At 42.4% G+C, this 19,582-nt stretch overlaps 1 protein-coding gene and 1 long non-coding RNA gene across 5 annotated transcripts in view; one reads left to right on the top strand and one right to left on the bottom strand.

Moving 5' to 3' along the window:
• Positions 1–19,582, bottom strand: part of HDAC9 (histone deacetylase 9) — a 428,850-nt gene that overhangs the window by 125,182 nt on the left and 284,086 nt on the right. For all 4 annotated transcript variants that reach the window (XM_083467863.1, XM_083467859.1, XM_083467860.1 and 1 more), the window contains 4 exons: positions 17,711–17,888; positions 13,514–13,647; positions 5,247–5,367; positions 2,935–2,984 (listed from right to left, as the gene is read on the bottom strand). In XM_083467863.1, coding sequence (XP_083323989.1) covers positions 2,935–2,984; positions 5,247–5,367; positions 13,514–13,647; positions 17,711–17,888 — 483 coding nt within the window. The remainder of the gene's footprint in view (positions 1–2,934; positions 2,985–5,246; positions 5,368–13,513; positions 13,648–17,710; positions 17,889–19,582) is intronic.
• LOC310690124 lies at positions 11,813–18,706 on the top strand. Its single transcript, XR_014517926.1, has 2 exons — positions 11,813–11,900; positions 18,531–18,706. It is a non-coding gene; the product is annotated as an uncharacterized lncRNA (long non-coding RNA).

Below are 19,582 nucleotides of genomic sequence, written 5' to 3'. Positions count from 1 at the left end.
TTTTTGGGGGCCCTAAGCTATAGCTTGTTTAGCTTATACGTAAATCCAGCACTGCATATGTGGCTGTCAGCCTATGAAGAGGTAAAAAAAAAAATGTTACTTGTCATCGGCAAGACAGTCCCCACTACCCTGCCCAAACTTCACACAGTAATATATAAGATATTTCAGAAGGAAGATGCTCTAGCACTGGGTTCTTCCAGTGCTAATATCCTATTATGAAACAGGATTGCCAGATTGTGACTTGGGATGGAGCCCTGGTACTCAGACAACTGCAACTGAAGGAAAGTCTTCAGCTCCCATGTGCTCTCCACAAAGATGCAGTACACCCATTTGATCCTTTACCTGTCACCTGGGATATGGACCTGAAATGGAAGACCTCATTCTGTATCCCTAAGTACGTGAAAACAGATAAGTAGGGCTGTTGCCAAAGCACGGCATGAACTAATATATTTATTCGTCACTATCGCTCCTGAATGCTGAGGATCAATGGAGAAGGGCAGTGGCTTCACTTCTGCAGGAGAATCATAAAAGAAATACTCAAAAGCAGGTGTACTGTGAACTTGTCCTAAATCAGGAGTGGTCAAGCTATGCCTCCAGAGCATTGTGCTTTCACACACCCAAACACACTTTCTCTTCCTATCCTATTTGCACTAAAACTTTCAAATTTTATTTATTTTTATTTTTTTTTGAAAAAGGAATGGGAAGTATTTCTGGCCATTTCATGAAATGCAAGGGGAAATCTTATGCCAAAAAACAAAACCATAAAGTAGTAGAAAAAGGAGGCACATAAAGAGCAAAACTTTTAATAGTGTAATTCTCGGGATTCCAATGGTGGTTCTCCCCCCCCCCCCCCCCGTTCTTACATAGCCAGTGCTTTATCAAACACTGAGGATAAGAATATCAGAAGAAAAAATATTCTTCTCCAAGGAGTTCTAAACATGTGCCCATTGATGTTGGCATCCACCATGTTCATGGAAATCATAAGCAGCTAATGTCAATTACATGCAACTAAACCACGCAAAAGAGCCACAACTTTCTGACTCACGATATATAATCAGTGTATCCTGCACAAAAGATGTTGCTTGGTCCTTTCCTAAAAAGATTTTTTCCCTAAATCTGAAAGGTTGATGCACCTTCACTCCCCGCCCCGCCCCCCGCCCCCGAGGTACTTTTGCAGCACAAACATCAGATCATTCTGATCTGCTGAAAGGAGCTGGGCTGACTCCAAGGGGATACAGCGTTTGGCACATTGAAGTCTGCAGCTAAGCCTAATTTAACACTTCTGCCCTGCCTGCCTGAATTCCTGCAAGGTGTTACATTGGCACTTCCTGAGATCATTCAGCTTGGAAGTCTGACACTGCACATTGACCTTTCCCTTTCTGCTTGCTCCTCCCAGCCTCCTCCTCCTTTCTTTATTTTTTAAGCATCGTTGGATTGGGCAGCTGCCTCGTTTTATAAGATAAATGTGGAATTCTCTTTTGTCTGCAGTACAATCCCTGGGGTACCAGGACTGAAACCCAAACTTTGCCCCGGCACAGCTTGAGAGCCCATTCTTCATCTAAACAAATGCCGTAAGACCTTTTATGCTTGCTTGCTGCTTTTTTTTACAGCATGTCAAAAATCATATTGACTGCCAATAGTGATGTGATTGGTGTGGCCTCCTTGGAGTCATAAAAGAGGCAGTCTGTTATCAATTTTTCTGTGTGTATCCAGGGAATTTGGGGCAGGTTCACTTCCAAGTTATAAATGACAACAACTCAAATGCCACAGAAGTTTTGAAGCTGGAATCTGATTATGCTATCAGAGGCCCTGTTCTTCTTTCTTTCTTTATTTCCTATTAATAAATCATAGATAGATGGCAGATTTACCCACAAATGTGTGCATGCACACACATGTATCAATATATATTCATATAGATCTATGAATTTGATTTAGCTTGTACTGATATTTGACCATTACTCCTGCTGTTGCGTTATTTATCATTTCCATAGCATCAACACACCATACCAAAAGTACAACAGCAATAAAAACACCTTAAAGAGCACAAAGCATTTTAAAAATCTACAAATACCAGTTGGTTAAAAGAAATTCACATTTCAAAGGCCTGTCGAATTAACATCATTTTAAGACATTATCTAAAAGAAGGCAGGGGTGAATACTGCCAAACTTCCACTGGCAGGGAGTTCCACAGGGCAGGACCTGCCACACTAGGAAAGTCCCACCTTATTTTAGATTGTAGGTTTCTGGAGGCAGAGAATTGCCCATTCTTTCCCATTGAGGTATTTATATATCAATAATATATGTTTCATTGAGTTTTGCATACACTGAGTAATAAATTCATTCTTACAATCTATCCATACAGCCACATATCAGCAGAGCAAGAGAATCTTAATCTCGGGCAGTGGATTCAAGACCCATGTCGGGGAAAAGATTCCTGCATTGTAGGGGGCTGGACTAGATGACCCTTGTGGTCCCTTCCTACTTTGCAATTCTATGATTCTGTGATTAAGGAATCCCAATGATTGAACCTGGCACTAATGCAAAGGCGACATTGATCATATTCCAGTAGCTTGAGTTTAGATACACAAGGCAGCATGATCACATTTCCTCTGCCAAGGCTGCATTGTTTATTATTAATGTATCCCCAATGAAGTTTGCAATACCTTGAAGACAAATGTGTGCCTGTCGTGTATTCATTTGCATTTGCACACCAGGGCATTGTATGGAGTGCTAGAACTGTGACAGTTGTAACTTGGCTAGAACGATATGGCGAAACCATCCACATATTGTGAAGCTTAGCATCATGATCCCGATCAATTTTGCATCTAGCTCCCAAAATGTGTGACCAGAGTATACAGTATATATACACCATTGAGTTACCCAGCAGAAAGCTTTTTTATGCTACCTTACTACACCAAAGCGAAACCTACTTACCCCAAGGCCTCCGCAGGGCAACAACGAAAATAGTTTCTGAGGCACACTACCTATATAAAAAAAGAGGGGGAAACAGTAAGCATTAAGATAGAACTTCATGTTTTGGATGACAACTCCTATCAGCCCAGACAGCACATTTGTGCAATGCACAGATATACAGCGGCAGATTTACAAATACTCTTTGATAAGCGTCAAAAATATTGACATTTAGGAAACAACCGGAGCAGTTAAATCGCAGCAACTGGAACCCTGGTTTGTCTACCTTGGTTCCAGGAAAGCAGTATTTCGTAAAGTCTCATTATCGAATTATTTCTGTGGCTGAATTTGCAATCTTTGGAGGCTCACTTCTGTTGAAAGCTGATGGTTTGGTGGTCACGTGCCAGTGTTTGTGTATGGGAATATCTGCCATTGGTTGCAAGTTAATAGAAACCAGGAGAGGTCTGGAGGTCCTTAGTGGTTTTCATTATCATCACTTCAGGCCAGTGGTGACTCTGGTAAGAGCATGAAAAACTTGCTTCAAAGCTGTAATATATTCACACATACTGTCCAGATTCTTTAGAATGTCAGCTCTGCTTAAAATGAAGCATTAGCCATTGTGATGGCCTGACACATAATTTTGGCATTTATAAATTTGCCATAATTAGGAATAGTTGGTTTTTAGAAATGCTATGTTCGTCAGGGTGGCAGTGGGGGAGGAATGGAAACTGAAAATAGGCAATTGTTCTGAATTGTGCTTATTAAAGGAACCTGGTATGGTGCCAATTTGAAAATCATGATAATTTACATCACATCAAGATGTAATGTTGTATGGCACATTGTAATGAACTATAAGTTGTCAAAGGCAGCATGTTAAAGGATTTTTTAAAGTTACATTTGGTTTAGGAAACCTCTTAAGTTGATGCTCAGTTAAATGACATCAGGATATGAACACATACTTAACCATCTTCTAATGTCTGCTGTAGTGTTTTTGAATTTACTTCTTAATGTAAAGTTCATGAAAAAGCATTTATTCACATTGCTAAATCAGGCTCAAAATCTATTTTCTGTAAGTCTCTTTTTAACTCCTCTTTGAACCTTTCTTTACTGATGTTTTGTAAAACCTGGTTTGCTTTTATGGTAGTGGCATTTTTTAAAACCACATAGCAGAGTCTTGTACAATATGAATGTTCTTTCACTATCTACTAGAGTTCAACTTTTTTTTTTTTGGAAAAAAAATAGATTTTAGGAAAAACTAAAAAAAATTCAGCAACTTTGGCCAAAAAAAAAGCTCAAAAACTTTTGTGTCTGGATTTTCACTTTTTGAAGTATGGCATCCCTAATATCCTCCAACATTTTCAAGCCCCAAACTGGGACATGCATCTTCTAGGATGTGCTCCTGGGAACATCATGTGACCAGTGCCTCACTCTCATCCCAAAACAATTCCTCCAAGAAAAGCTGCTGGGGAACACAAGTGAGAGAGGACCATTATACTCACGTCCTGCCTGTGTGATTTCCATAAGGATCCAGTTGGCTACTATGAGCACACAAATGCTGGGCTAGATGGACCTTGGGTCTGATCTGGCTGGGCACTTAGCTTGTTCTTAGGTTCTTTGTGTCCAAATAGTCCAGCAATAGTCTTTTGAATGTTGGTTCTAGCAAGGAAGTTGGACCATTTGGCCAACAAAATGTATTGGGCTGACAGAACTAAACATTACTGCGTGTTGTGTTATCAGGTGTATTCAGCATGCGCTAGTCAAAGATATTTTCATACGTGCAGCATGCTCCTTCTCCTAGGACTAACACTTTAAAATGTCTTGTTTCAGGCCTGCAAAAGTCCTGCCTTCACTTATCCCTTTGCTCCCTTCCTGTTGCATGCACTGGCGGAGGAAGAGGAGTGCGGGGGGAGCACACCGCCCCCAGCAGCGTGATCCCGGTGGGGTGCCACAATTAGGAATATGGCACCTGCTCTCCGCCCCTGGCTGCATGGCAAGGAAGAGTCCTGTGAAATAAGTCAAACAGCCTTATGTTCAGGGTTCTATTTGCCCATGCAATTTAAATATCCTTGCCACAAAAGGGTTAATGTCCAGAGGATAAGAAAGCAGAGACAGAGAGATAGAAAGAGAAAGATCTCTACTTTCCGGCAAGGACCTTTTCCTAATCTGTGTTGGCTGCTGCTGCAACATTCTCTTTCTACAATGCAATGCATTTGGAAAAAGTGATACTTTTTTTTTTTTTGTTATACTGCTTGCCAAGTATTTTAAACTGACACCAGCTATGACTAATGACAGTGCTGGAATGTGCTGTTCTCAGTAGAATAGAGCCCTTTACAGACCTAGGATTTTCCTGGGGTCCAGCTTCTGTCTGTTCAGGGGGCTGGTGCCATACAGCAGTGAATGATGTTCAGAGTGAACCAGCTGTATTTCTTCCAGACTGGCTTTTCGACCTCGGATCCGCTGAAAAAAAGCAGCAGAGGTTTACAATATTCCACCGATAATATAAGGAAGACAGGGAGTGGGGGGGGGGGAGCAAATCCAAAATAACATTAAATAGGATTAATCATGGGCAGCAGTTGCATCATATGAGAATGTGAGACTGGTTTTGTTTAATATTCTTCAAGAAAGAAAAAGGATGGTTTTAACAAAGGATGGTTTTAACAAATTGCATTGGTCCCGTGGTAAATCAAACATGTTAAAATAACACAGTACTTTGCATGCAAAAATTAAATGCCCCACCCCCAGACAGGTTTCCCCTCCCCTTCCATGCAAAACCACAGGGACACCAGTCACATGATTACCAATGGCTTCAAGTTACAAGGAATGAGATTCTGACTAAACATCAGGGAAAGCTTTCTGACAATAGGAGCTGTTCAACAATGGGATGGTCTCCTCTGAGATGTTGTGGACTCTCCCTCATTGGAGGTTTTGAAGCACAAGTTGGATGGTCATCTGTCATGGATGCTTTAGCTGAGATTCCCACATTGCAGGGGTTTTGGACTAGATGATGCTTGTGGGTACCGTACAACTCTACGATTAGCTAGCACCAAAGGCCCTCATCCAGAGTGGAATTGCAGCATGGACCAAATGTTTAAGTCCTTCTCCTTCCCCCACCAGGGTCTTGGTCAGAACCTCCATGTCTGCTGTTTACACTTTAGAAGCCCATCCAAACAATTGTTCATAGTGTGAATGAGGTTACATTTAGTTTTGTCCTAAGGCAGGGCTAGTCAGTATGGTAGGCACCAGATGTTGTTGGACTACAACTCCCATAATCCCTGATCCCCGACAACAAAAGATGGGAATTGTAGTCCAATGACATGTGGAGAGCATTAGGTGGACTACACCTGCCCTAAGTTAATCCAAAAACAACAACATGTTTCCTAATTAACTTGTCTTTAGGATATTTGCATTGGAGGGTCATTTATTCACAATATCTGATGCACAGAGTTTGTCTGCAAAGAGTTTGTCCATGGAAATTTGATGGAAGCTGAAATGGTTTATCATTCTTGTAGAATGGTCGATGGTCAGTCTTGTTTATCTAGAACAGGAGTGGGCAACAATTTTCAGCTGGAGGGCCACATTCTCTCATGGGTGTCCTCATAGGGCCTGTATAGTTTCATGGGCAGGTCCAGAGGCAAAGATGTAGGCAGGGCAATAAAGGTGACTCTTATCATTGTGCAGCCACACAAAAGTCAGAGGATTTCTACACACACCTGTCCATTCTTCATCCAGGAAGCAAAAGTTCAAGGACACAGTTCCACTGGCAGCTCAGTGGGAAAGAGCAATGTAACAGGAAACGGGAGAGGTGAGTTTGAGTTCCATTCCTAGAAAATGTGCCTTCTTTTAAGTACAGTGGCCATAGTAGGTCATGCTTTGCAATCCCTGGAATCTCCAGTGACAAGGGGATCTCAGGTACCAAGGCTGAGATGCTGGATAGCTGCTTTCAGTTGGAACAGACAATAGTAGACTAGATAAATAATATAACTCTTCATCAATCAGTTTCACATATTTGTTTAATCAGTGTAGATGTGGACAGTCAAGGGGGCACAGTAGGGGAGAAGGGAGAAGGGGATCTGATTGTGAGTGCAGTCATTCACGAAACCACATTTATGGTCACAGTAGGGACGGATTAATCTATCAATTCTGGTTTCTCTGCTTCTCATTTTTACAGTCTTCAATTTAGTGATTATTATTAACTTTGTGATTATTATTATTTAAAGCCCTCATGAAAATTCACCACCATTGTAGTGCAAACTTCTCTTTTCTCTTTGATATAATAAGAATGTAAGAGTGTCGTCATGCAGCTGTTGTTCGTGTGGCTGCCAACAGATGGTGCTGCAAACTATAGAATGATGGCAGAATTATGAGAGTGGCTCACCTTTGGGTGGTCCATCACAGCTGTACTGGAGGAGGAGATGGAGGCAGTGGTGGAGCTTCATGCTCCAGCACTGGGGGGGGGGAGCAGAGAGCAGGTGGGGGTGGGGCTGGTGTGTGTCCTGGGGGTGGGGGTGCCGTCCGCAGGGGTGTGGCGCGCATCCTGGGGGTGGGGCACGCCGCCTGTGGGGGCGGGGCCCCCAATGGGAGCGGGGGGCAGCTGGGATGGCACCCTGCCAAGATTGCGCTGCGAGGGGTGGTGCGCCCCCCCACTCCTCTTCCTCTGTTCATGGATGGAGGCAGGGAGGCAGACAGGAGGGAGAATGGACAAGCAGCCCAGGGAAGGCAGGCAAGCAAGGAGCCAAGAAGCCCAGATTTACCTTTAAATGTGACCTGAACTGAATTTCTCCTCCATCCCTAACATTGGCCAGTAGTGCCAGCCACATGGGAACTTAAAGTAACTGCTTCTGGCCCCTTGCAGGTCTTTGCTAAGATGAAATAGAGCAAGTCAACACAACTTGCGGTCAGAACTGATAAATTTATCAGGAAAAATGCTATTCCCAGTGTGTTTAAATCAGACTTCTTTAGAGGCAAAATGATTTTATACTGATAAATATTTGGCGTAGGTAACATAAGGAAGCTGCCTTGCTAGAATCTAGCACTGTTAAAATTCAGGGATCTATTTTTCCTTATACTGATAAAATGCAGCCAATATTTTCACATGCCTTTGATCGCGTTGCATTAATCTGCTGTTCCTCGCTCTCTGTCTTGTTTCCGTTACAAAGTTGCCTCCTCTGGAGACATCATTGTCTTGCCCTGCTAATGGCATGTTGGGATTTTCTTCACAATTGCTTACCGGAGACGTAACAGGGCTTTGCCTAGTAAGAAATCAAGAGCATTTGAAAGAAATTTCTGGTAACCAAACCTTGAATGTTGTTTCTGCAGCAGGAGCCAGAAAGAAACTGCACAAAAGATTTATACTCCTTACTAGTATTCCAATGCAAACATTGCTTGTTTTCAAAGGCCAATAAACATTTAAGGGAAGAGGGTATTTTCTGCGACTGTCAACAGGACTTGAGATAATAGACTGAATCTAGGCTTTAGCCTTGCCTTTGCCTAAAAAAATGGACTATGTTCCCTAAAACTTTGAGTTAAGTCACAAAACAGTCTCCAGATGAAGTAGCGGAAGCCTCTATTTTATTACTACAATTTGAAACTGAAACAAACCCAATAATTCAGGGGGATTTTGCTATCCAAAGACGTCTCTGAAACACCTTTATTTAGAAGTAACTTATTTCAGTTAGGGAAGGTATAATATTTTCTCCCTTTATGTTGCTAATCTTCTTCAAACCATTTCAGCTTCCATCAAATTTCCATGGACAAACTAGTTTTCAGCACCATGACTGAAGAGTTTTTCTCTTCCCACTCCGGCACCCCTCAGTTTACTTCAAAATATGCTTTGGTTGAAAGGTTAGCATAGACTCTCATTTCAGTGAAATTTCTTTCCAACTTAATACGGTACTTTAGCTTCACAGTCTAAAGAACTTCACAATGGGGTTTTAAATAACTGATTTCTCCACCTCTCCCAGAACTCTAAGAGAACTCACAGCTGAGGAAAGATGTCTGAGGCACAGTTGCCTAAAGTTGAGAACACAATGTTACTTTGTGAAGACAATAAATGGTTCTTCTGGGGCTGCTTAAATAACAAACAAAGCTACAGTGTTCTTCATACGTCAGGTGATTGATAACGTTCTCTTGCTCTCCTAAAAGTTGTATGTATGTATTTTCTTGAAGGAAGGCAAAGGGGATGTGGTATAATATAAATGTTTTTCCTGGAATGGGCTTCAGATGACTGCATAGCAAATCAACGAAGAAACCCCAGGTGGCCAGTACTGTGGAAGACCCCTTCCATTTCCACTGAGGGTTGTGTATTCTATAAGAAAGCTAATTAAAATATTTAAGAGGCTGGGGTAATTATTAGTCATTGTAGCACTTTTGTCTATTAGTCCAGACACACTGAAGTACCATAAACCTCACTGTACTTAAGGAGATAAGAACAACAGCTAGACTGTTGTTTTAAATTTTAAAAGACCTTTTGAATGATTTGCAGTCCAATCCTCAACATGTTTACCCAGACCAAAGTCCCACTGAGTTCAGGGGGATTTGCTTCCTGCTAAATATGCTTAGGGACTGCAACCCTCATCTAATTCTTTTTTAATGCTCACAAGAGCATCATGGTTTTCACATTGTATATTTTAAGGATGGCTCACTGCAGCGCCTATCCCATTGGAAGTCCAGGCTAACCAAAAATATATCTCGTCACATCCTAATACGTAGGGATATGTGACAAGGCACAGGGAGGAAGTTGTGTGTTTGCTGCATGTGTGCTTGTGCTTCCTAGTGCATTTTGCTAAGTATAATTATTATTTGACACTGAAATGGTGAATGGCTATGTACATTAATGAAGGCTTTAACATGGGGAATTTCCATGGGGCTATATTCAGGCCAAGGATGGGCTCTCTGAGCTTTAACTAAGTGGATAATTAACTGTTGTCATTCTCTAGTAGCTAACACTTGAGTGTTAAACTTTAGATCACATGGAAGGCTACTGAATTCAAAATCACCATCTTGGAAGGGTGTCTTTGTTCCTAGACTTTGTGGAAGAAGGATGTAAGTGAATCTCTACAGGTAAGCAGCCTGATGCAGGCTGGAATGCAGACCTTTGCTTCTAGGAACTGTTTGGAATTATTTCATATTTTGTAAGATGCTGAGCCTGTGCATTTTACTGGTGTATGTCTTATGGAACTGTTTGGATGTATCATTTGATGTTTTAATTTTGTTATGAAGAAAGTTCTGCAAGTAAAGTTTTGAATAATATTTAATTGGTCTGGGCAATGTTTCATTTCCAGAAGGAATCAGATTTTATGCATCCAGACACTTCAAACTGTGCAATATTAATATCTGCAATACATATACTGTCAGCACATATATGAACAGTTGGTTTTATGGTAAGTGATACAGCAGAGAAACACCTCTAGATGATCACAGGGCAACTCTGTGTAGAGCCTACCCTTTAGCTACATAGAACAGAAAATGGGCCCTTTCTTTCCCAGTGCATGTTTTTGTAGGCCACAGAAGTAGCAGGGAATAGTGAAACAATAAAAGTTTCATAAAGAAACAAAGGAAAGCGAGAGGCCAGGACATGAAGATGAGTATGAATAGGGAAGAAGCAGTAGCCCATCGGTCCCAGGCTCCTGTGCTGATTTAAACATCATGGCCCCTATGTAGAGTGTCAAAAACTATCTCCATGTGGTGCATTCTCCAGAAGATGTCATTTAACCACATTCCACCTTGTGTTGGGCATTTTCCACACCTTTATCACACATTCATAGGACTGGCATGGTGATTTTAAACCACAGATCTTCAGCAAGTAGAGGTATACACCACAGCCCACAATATCAAATGGAAGCATTTGGAACAGCTTCCATGTAGAGGCCACAAGACGAAGATTGGTGTAGCTGGTGGGACCAGGTTGCTGAGGGAATTGGGGTGGTGGAGGTGGTGGATGGAACAGACAAAAAGGCTGGGAGGATACACATAGGTAGCTATGTGTGAATGGGTTCAAGCTTCACTGGGTAGCAGAAGGCAGAGGATTACGACTTGCACTGCTAAACACAGGAGCCACCAAGATCAAATGTGTGTGTGTGTGATTGCACCAATCTCCTATTTTCACAAGGTTGCTCAAATCCTAGGCTCCTGCCTTGTGTTTCAGGATGTCAGAAAGCCAAGCCCAGCACTCATTCTTTACGAGCCCCATAAATAAAAGCGTAGTGAACCCATAGATCTAGCACCTGGAAAAACCAGCTCTCTGTCATTTTTTCCCAAGGCTTTGAAAAGTTGGATGGAAAGTTCTACCAGCTCAATCAGATGCAAATGTATGATCAAGCTTTGATCAGTACAGACATCAAAATAATGCTCAGAATAAATGTAACTTGGATTGCATGTAAAGAATGTGGCATTATAAAGCTTGGCTTGCTTCACCCAATATCCATCCTATCATTATTTTACTGCCAATACATTTCTTATGGGAACTGAGTATGACCTTTATGACAGCCTGATGATTGACTTAAGAGAGAATCAGAATATTTTCAGTTCACAGCGTTTATCCGGTGATGAGAACAACGCTCCTAGATTGTTTGAGGTTGTCCAATTTTTCGATGGATTCTAAGTGGAAACACAATCCTTCTTCTATCTCTGTCTGAATAATCACAGTCCTCTCCTTAGCTTCTGTCAAATCTAACCTAGTCTGGTTGAATTTAGGCAGCAGCACCATGAACTGCAGTAACAGTTTACTTATAGTTATTTATCCCAAACGATAAAATGAATGACTTATACAAAATGTAACACTCCTGGAGCGAAAACATTATACAAAGGAGTTGCATTCATAGAAGCCAATGCACCACACTTTTAGATGCAATAAGACCTGTGCCAGCAGTTGGTACTTCCTGGAAGCTGGGGGAGAGACTGATTGCCACTGACCTCCTCAGCATTTGCCTTTCGTTGCTGCCAACCTTCTCTGGAGCCAGGATATGGGAGTCAGCTGTATGTCATCCAGTCTGGTGAGAGGACCCCTCCCCTCTGAACAATATTTAAGCCAGACTCAATAGAAGGCAGAAAAACCAATACCAGACACTTGATTGTCAAACCTTCCATTTGCTTTGTATATATGCACTTAAATACTTTGTACTTAAATATTTATGTACTACTTTAAATATATATATATATAACTGAATTTATTCTGTGTTTGTTAATTTTTTGGTTTTTGTCATTTTTGAATTTAAGGGCACGCTCTGCGTTTTTCATAAATTTGTATTTTGACGTTTTGAATGTTTGCAGCACAACTCATTGTGGAAAAAAGGCACATAAACCTTAATCAATCAATCAGTTTGTTATCTGCTATGGTCTAAACCACAGAGCCTAGGGCTTGCTGATCAGAAGGTTGGAGCTTCCGTTGCTCGGTCCCAGCTCCTGCCAACCTAGCAGTTTGAAAGCACATTAAAGTGCAAGTAGATAAATAGGTACCGCTCCGGCAGGAAGGTAAATGGTGTTTCCGTGCGCTGCTCTGGTTTGCCATGCTGGCCACATGACCCAGAAGCTGTACGCCGGCTCCCTCGGCCAGTAAAGCAAGATGAGTGCCGCAATCCCAGAGTCATCCGCGAATGGACCTAACGGCCAGGGGTCCCTTTACCTTTACCTAAAGATTATTTCCTTCCTATAGTTACCCACTATAGACATTTTGCTAATCTAACTGGCTCACAGCAACTGGGTTAAGTGTTTGGGGGTTCTATAGAAGGAGACCCCAATCCAACAGCATCTCGATCTAGCAATACATTAGAGGCCTGCTGGTTCCTCAGTCTTACATCAGGAAAGGCTCAGCTCCATCATTTAAAATGGCTGCATTTAGATGATACATCCTGGCCAAGGTATCAATGAGCCTCATACACCCCACCTGCAGCTGCTTTGCTCTTCCCTTCATGTGAACTGGGAAACAAGTCAGAAAGCACTGAAGTACAATTTCCCATTGTGATTAAACTGGTGGGGGACTATGGTTAATGGCTCCAAACAAGCCAAGGGTAGCCAACTTTAAACCATGGGTTCATATCACATCTTGTTTTGAAACAGTTCACCATAATGTCCCATTTTTGACATAACAAAAAGCTACAGTTACACAATACATGTAAAGCATGTTACTTTCCCCAAAATATTCATGGGAGTTGTAGTTCATTAAAGGGTGCTGGGAATTATAATTTTGAGGAAGATTCTCATTTTAAATTTGTGGTGTGTATGCACTTGTTCACTCCCTTGTGCAAAGGAAAGAGGGAAGTTGTTGTTGTTATTATTATTATTATTAAAACCTATGTCCCCCCAAATAATTTTATGCTGAAAATTTGTGGTGCCCCCACAAATAAGATGTGTATGCCTCAGAGTTCAAATGGAAGCTATACATCATGGATGGAGTCACAAAAGGGGAAAAATAACTTAATCTGTCATTTTTTGTATGTGGATATTATGATCCACTATGAGTCCATAGTTTATTTATTTTTTTATCATGAAGCACAAGGGATATTTACAGGGCTAGCTGCTTGGTGCTTACAGAAGGAACAGAAACACACGCTAATAATATTGCATCTCTTAACATCAAACCTATCTGGGTGGCCATGTTTTTGATTACCTCACACTTGTTTAGCAAGCCACTTTCTTGCAGCCTCGACCAGATGCTTTGTATTCTTCCAGCGTGCTCAGGGTGGTTGCTGTAATTTCCACACATGCACTGGTGCTTCAACATTAGCGTGTCGTACGCAACACCTTCAGCATAAAGACAATATAACAAGAAATGATAAGTACATTCTCAAGGACCGCCTCTCCCTATATAAACCGACCCAGACTCTCTGTTCCTCTTCTGAGGCCCTTCTTCACGTGCCACCTCCATGAGAAGTCCAGAGGCTGGCAATGAGAGCAGGCCTTTTCTGCAGTGGCTCCCAGTTTGTGGAGTGCTCTTCTGAGAGAGGTTCGTTTGGCGCCTTCATGATATCTTTTTAGGTGCCAGCGAAAACATTCCTCTTCAACCAGGCCTTGGACTGATTAACGTTCTATAGCCTTTTAAATTTATTTGTGGGAAGGGGGTGTTATTATTTTGGTTTTAACCATTTATTTGTGCATTTACCTTGCATTTTTATCTTGTGGACTGCCCTGAGATTTTATGATGAACAGAAGTATATAAAAACACACAACAAACAAACAAACAAATGCCTAACCATTTGCCTTCTCAGTAAGCAACAGAGGGCCAACTACATGTGGCAAAGAAGTTTCACAAACCTTTCCCAGTCTCTTAGGGTGCAATTCAATCATTCTGAGGACTCTCCCGACTTAACTCTGGTTTCTCTTCAGATCGTATAAATCTTTTGCCTCAAAGGATCGTTAATTCTGTTTGAATCCAGTAAAAATAAAATAGAAAATGCTGCATTTTTTGGCCTTTGTCAGAAACGTTCAGCTCAGACTGTTTGACAGTAATATATTTGTTCTTCTAACTGCATCGTGTCTGATGAAGAGTTTCTTGGTTTCAAAAAAATGAAATCTGAATGGGTCCCCCCCCCTTTCCTTCTTCATTCACTTCAAACATCTAAATTGATTTAGGATGTGCAAATAATTCACTTCTGCAGCTGCGGGTCACGCAGCACGTGTGCTACAGTACCACAACACAGCAACAGAGTTGCCTTCTAAAAATAGACAGTAGGATTCCCTAACACAATCCAGCCAAGGCTACAGCTCCCACCCCCAAAGTAAAGAGAGAAGAGACAAATGTTTTCAATTGCTAGCTGCTGTGGAATGTTAGTGGGAGATAATTATTCAGCCTGGAATGTTGTCTTCATTGAAGCCAGTGGCAAAATTCCCCACTGAAATCAGAAGATCCAATATTTTCACTTGCTCTTTTCCTCTTTCTGCAAAACCCTGCTCCTGCTTTGAGTCAGATGCTCATCTAATTGCAGTCCTGTAAATCACGAACTTGCCTCCGCAGATGTCAGGGTGGAAATTGACCTCCAGAGAGAAATATACATGTATTTCAAATGCATCACTTTTTATTATCCTTAAGGCTCGCAGTGGGTGACAACCTTTATGAACGTTCACTGAACGGGGCGATGAAATATAGAGCAGGGAAGGATCCCAAACTTCTCCCTTGCCTGCCCAAGTGAAAAGCTGGACATCAGTCTCAGAAAGCGGTCAGACTATCTGCTGTGAAATGGGTGCCATGACAAGGCAGCAGAGGGGCTGTAGCTCACGCGGAACGTCCTGGGTTTAGTCCCCAGCATCTCAAGGTAGGGCTGGGAGAGACTTGTGGGAATGTTCAGGGAGGCAGGAAGTTTTTGACTGGCTGGTCCCAAAATCCCCTTGCATGTCCACTCTAGGAAAGCAGGGAATGTTGTACTTGACTGCTACTTATGTATCACATCCCACAATTCTCCAGTCTGAAACCCTGGAGATCCACAGCCAATCAGTGTATGCAATACTGAGCTTGATGGCCAATGGTCTGACTCAGTATAAGTCTGTTTCCTCTGCTCCTAGCTACTCAATGTATTACTGTTGCATTTTTATTACTGAGGTATGGGAGAGGTGCTTGCAGAATTTTCTTTTTCAGTTACCAAAATAATTTGACTTGCCTTGGGTACTGCTCACCTTGACTTGTGGCATCATGGTGACCCAGAAGTGGCCAGAAAAGGGGGTGGAATGGGCTTATGTGTGCTCCATCATTCACTTGCGATGACCCGGAATGGAAATCAAGGGTTGCCTGTATATAAAGCCCTTAACAGCTTGCGACCGGTTCACGTAAGGCCTTGGCCCCATACCTGCCAATTCAATCACTTTGATCTGCGAAACTTGCACGTCTAGTACTGTCACACAAAGTTCTTTAGTGTGGCAGCATTTGTGCTTCAGAACTCCCTGTGACCCTCACTGAACTCTTTCATATGCCCACCAAAAGCCCCACTGCTTCGACAGCCCTGTCTAGAGCACACCTATCTGTTTTTAATGCATTGTTTTTAGGTGCTTCTAACAATTTCTAAATGCTCACAGTATGCTTTTGCTTCATTTTTAATTGTATTTTTTAAACAACAGACGTGTTTGCCACCCTGCCCAAAGGAACACACACAGCAGAGAGTTAACTTATCAAAGATAACACTTACACTCGTTTCTACAGCTCTGGAGACCTGCACACACCAATCTGGCGTCTAGACAGCTATTCCCAGATTTGTGCTCTGTGAAGCAATTGTAGCATCAGGGGACCATTCATCCATTTATGCACCTTCCCCTGACGGGTTGTGCACATGTAGCCTGAGACAGCACCTGAGTGGAAGTTGCCTCTGTGCTTTCTGTTTCAGTTCTTTCCTGGTTCTGGGAGACAGTGGGGCAGGGGAAGTGGGGCAGCACCCGGCCATTCACTGGCCTGGTCTGCCTCTTCTTCTTCCTTCTCTTCATCCAGCTCTGAAGCTTCCCCTGCCTCTATTCTTTCCTCCTGGTGGGTACAGGTCAGACTCCAGTCCCTGGTACACACTCATCACTGTCCTGTTAGTCCCTGACATACTCCGGGCTCCGTTGGGAGGAAGGGTGGGATATATATTTAATAAACAAACAAACAAACAAATAAGCACCCCTTGGCTTTGCATGAGACTCTGTGAAAGGAAAGTCCCACAAGCCGGGCACAAGCCACACAAATTCCTCTGCCTTTGCTGTCAGTGGCTCAGTGTTGACATTTGGAGCATGGAGAGCGTGCCTGTATGGCCTTAGTTGAAAGCCTTAACGGGAGGATTAAGAGATTTCTAAAAGCTCAATATCAGGTCCATTAAAGTGAACCCACAGTGGGATGTGAAGAAAGTCAAGAAAAAAATCAAACAGGCTTTAAGAATCCAGTAAACGTTGCTATTTTGTAATTATAATTATTATTCATTAAATTTATATGACGTCCTTCGTCTGAAGATCGCAGGGCAGTTCACAAGATAAAAATAAAGGATAAAAGCACAAAATGAATAGCTAAAATCAAAACAAACCCGTAACAATAATTATAGCCCAAATGCAACCCAAATACATTTCAAATATCATTCCTCATTATGGAAATTGTCCTTTTTTTGTTTGCAAAAGTATCAACTTTCTATTATGGCTGAAATTTAGTGGACTTTAATCTCTGATACATTTGGATAAAAGGGAGAGTGTGAGATGTCGTTGGGGGGAGGGAAAACCCACCCGCACACCCTGAAGCCCCCTTCTTATCTCTCTGTAATTCAAAGAGCACATGCGCCAGCAATCACCTACAAATACCACAAGCACATGCTAATCAGCCTTTGCTGAAAGCAGGTATCCCTTGCCCATAACTGATCAGGTCATTTGTGTCTCGATTGTGCATTTGCTTGTCACAGTGAAGAACAACACCTTCCGCATCAGCGAGTGGCATTCCTACTGGAGGCGAACGATGAGCCTCAGCGTTATATATACCCCAGTCACGCAATTTCGTAAGGGTCTTGTTTCAACTTGGTGGTGGTCTCAACAGAGGCAAAAAAGAGGCAACATGGAGGGAGGGAGAAAGAAACGAAAGGGGGGGGGAGGAAATGACATGAGTTGGGGAGGGAACCGAAATGCACCTGTTGCTCAAGTTATGGAGCCAAGTCAACGGTATTAATTTATGAGTGTGTGAATATTATCTCTTATCAGCTGCACTCGTTGACTGGCAGCCAATAAAGCATCATAAAGTCCAGTAGGATTGAGGTTAGAAATGAGTGCATTGCTGCGGCTACGAGAGGCATTTGTGGCATTTAAATCAATTGATCCTACATGAAGCGTGCATTTACTCTGCCTGTTAAGCAGAGCCTTCAGGGAGTCCTACCAGTCATGAAGCTATGAGCTACAGGCTGATCCGCCGCTGGGTGAGGTAATGCAGGAGTCGCTGGGGAAGACTGTGTCCTGGCAATGGGCTGGCGTCTGTCCAATTGCGCCATGCCAACTGCAGCCATCTGAGCCCGGTACATTTGCAACTGCTGGATTCGCCGGCGCTCCAGGATCTGCTGTTGTCAGGAAAGAAGCACAGTGGAAAGAAATGTGAGGAGGGATCAAGCGGAAGACTGGAGGGAAATGTGGGCAAAGTAAACAAGGGTGGGCAAAGGCCCACCTGAGAGCTACTCAATAAATCTGCCCAATAGATGTGTTCACATTGAACCTCTCCAAGTGCCCCTATTTTCCAGAGACAGCCCTGAAGTTACAGAAGCCGCCCCAGTTTCTGATTTGATCCCAGAATGTCCCGCTTTTCCTTAGGATTGTCATCGGAGAAATGTTGGAGGATATGGAGCTATGTGGAAACCCACACACACACACACCGAGCCAAAGAGATAAGTAACTATAGAGCCTTTAGGAGACTTCTGAAGGTAACCCTGTACAGTGGTACCTCAGGTTAAGTATTTAATTCATTCCGGAGGTCCGTTCTTAACCTGAAACTGTTCTTAACCTGAAGCACCACTTTAGCTAATGGGGCCTCCTGCTGCCGCTGCGCCACTGGAGCACTATTTCTGTTCTTATCCTGAAGCAAAGTTCTTAACCTGAAGTACTATTTCTGGGTTAGCGGAGTCTGTAACCTGAAGCGTATGTAACCCGAGGTACCACTGTATAGGGAAGTTTTTTAATGTTTAATGTTTTATTATGTTTTTATATAGGTTGGAATAGGAGGTTCCCTATTTCCATTGGAGAAATGTTGAAGGGTATGTCAGAGGCTGCATCTCTTGCCAGGCCCAGAATAAGTTCTGCATCTTCTACCAGGTAGCTGCAGAAGAAAACTCCCATCAGGGGAATACAGAGACTGGAAAGAAACAGATTCAGTAACAAGATCTCAGACAAGGCCACATGATCTAAACAGAAGAGATCACCCAATACAGCTTCAGAAAGATGATCAGATAAGGTGGACGCTTCAGGAATGCTTATTGATTCAAGCAACAAATAATAAAATTCTTTTCACAGTGACTCAGCCCTTAGGTATGACTCATATCAGTTTTCCTAATGCTCCAGTACAATTCTGATGCTCCATTGCAGAGCTCCACGTGGGCTTTGACACACATGTGTAGCTCTTGTGCATGCAGGGTGTCATATATATTTCAATGAAGGGAGCAGATCCTTGGAAAGAGAAAGGTTCATTGAGATCTACGTCTCCCATTGAAGTGAATGGAGTATTATTTCCACATCAGCAATGACCCCTTGGCTCCGTTCCCAGTTATTTAAGAATTCCTTCGCCATGTGAAAAGGGACCCAAGCCTTACATCTAATAACTGTCACACTAATGTGGATTTAACAAAACAACTCTTCTGTGTTCAAGGACTTTACATGGGAAAACTCTATTTCAGAATAATAGAACACATGATTTTACCCAGTAAAGTGGTCTCCTAATAAATCATATGCTATCTCAACAGGGTGTGAATAATACCATTGTGCTTAGGCCTGCTAATTCAATTCCTCGCTTGGGCTTTCCGAATTATTAGGGTGCTTACACAACAGGCAGCTGAAAGTGGGGGGATGCTTTGCTTGGGGAGGGGGAAATCCCGATGACTAGAAATACAAGACACAAAATATTCCTCATAACTCCACCCAGCACCCCTGCAAAAGCCACATCCAGCCACACACACTAATAATGTGGGAATATGTCCTTCACACACAAGCCCCAATTGCACTATATATAAAAATCATAGAATTGTCCAAAGTGGGGCATGAACTCAGG

This window comes from Podarcis liolepis (assembly GCF_965112155.1).
Source record: "Podarcis liolepis genome assembly, chromosome: 12".
In the NCBI taxonomy this organism is placed as follows: Eukaryota; Metazoa; Chordata; class Lepidosauria; order Squamata; family Lacertidae; genus Podarcis; species Podarcis liolepis.
The sequence above is the reverse complement of the archived record's forward strand: the minus strand, read 5'-3'. Positions and strand labels throughout refer to the sequence as shown.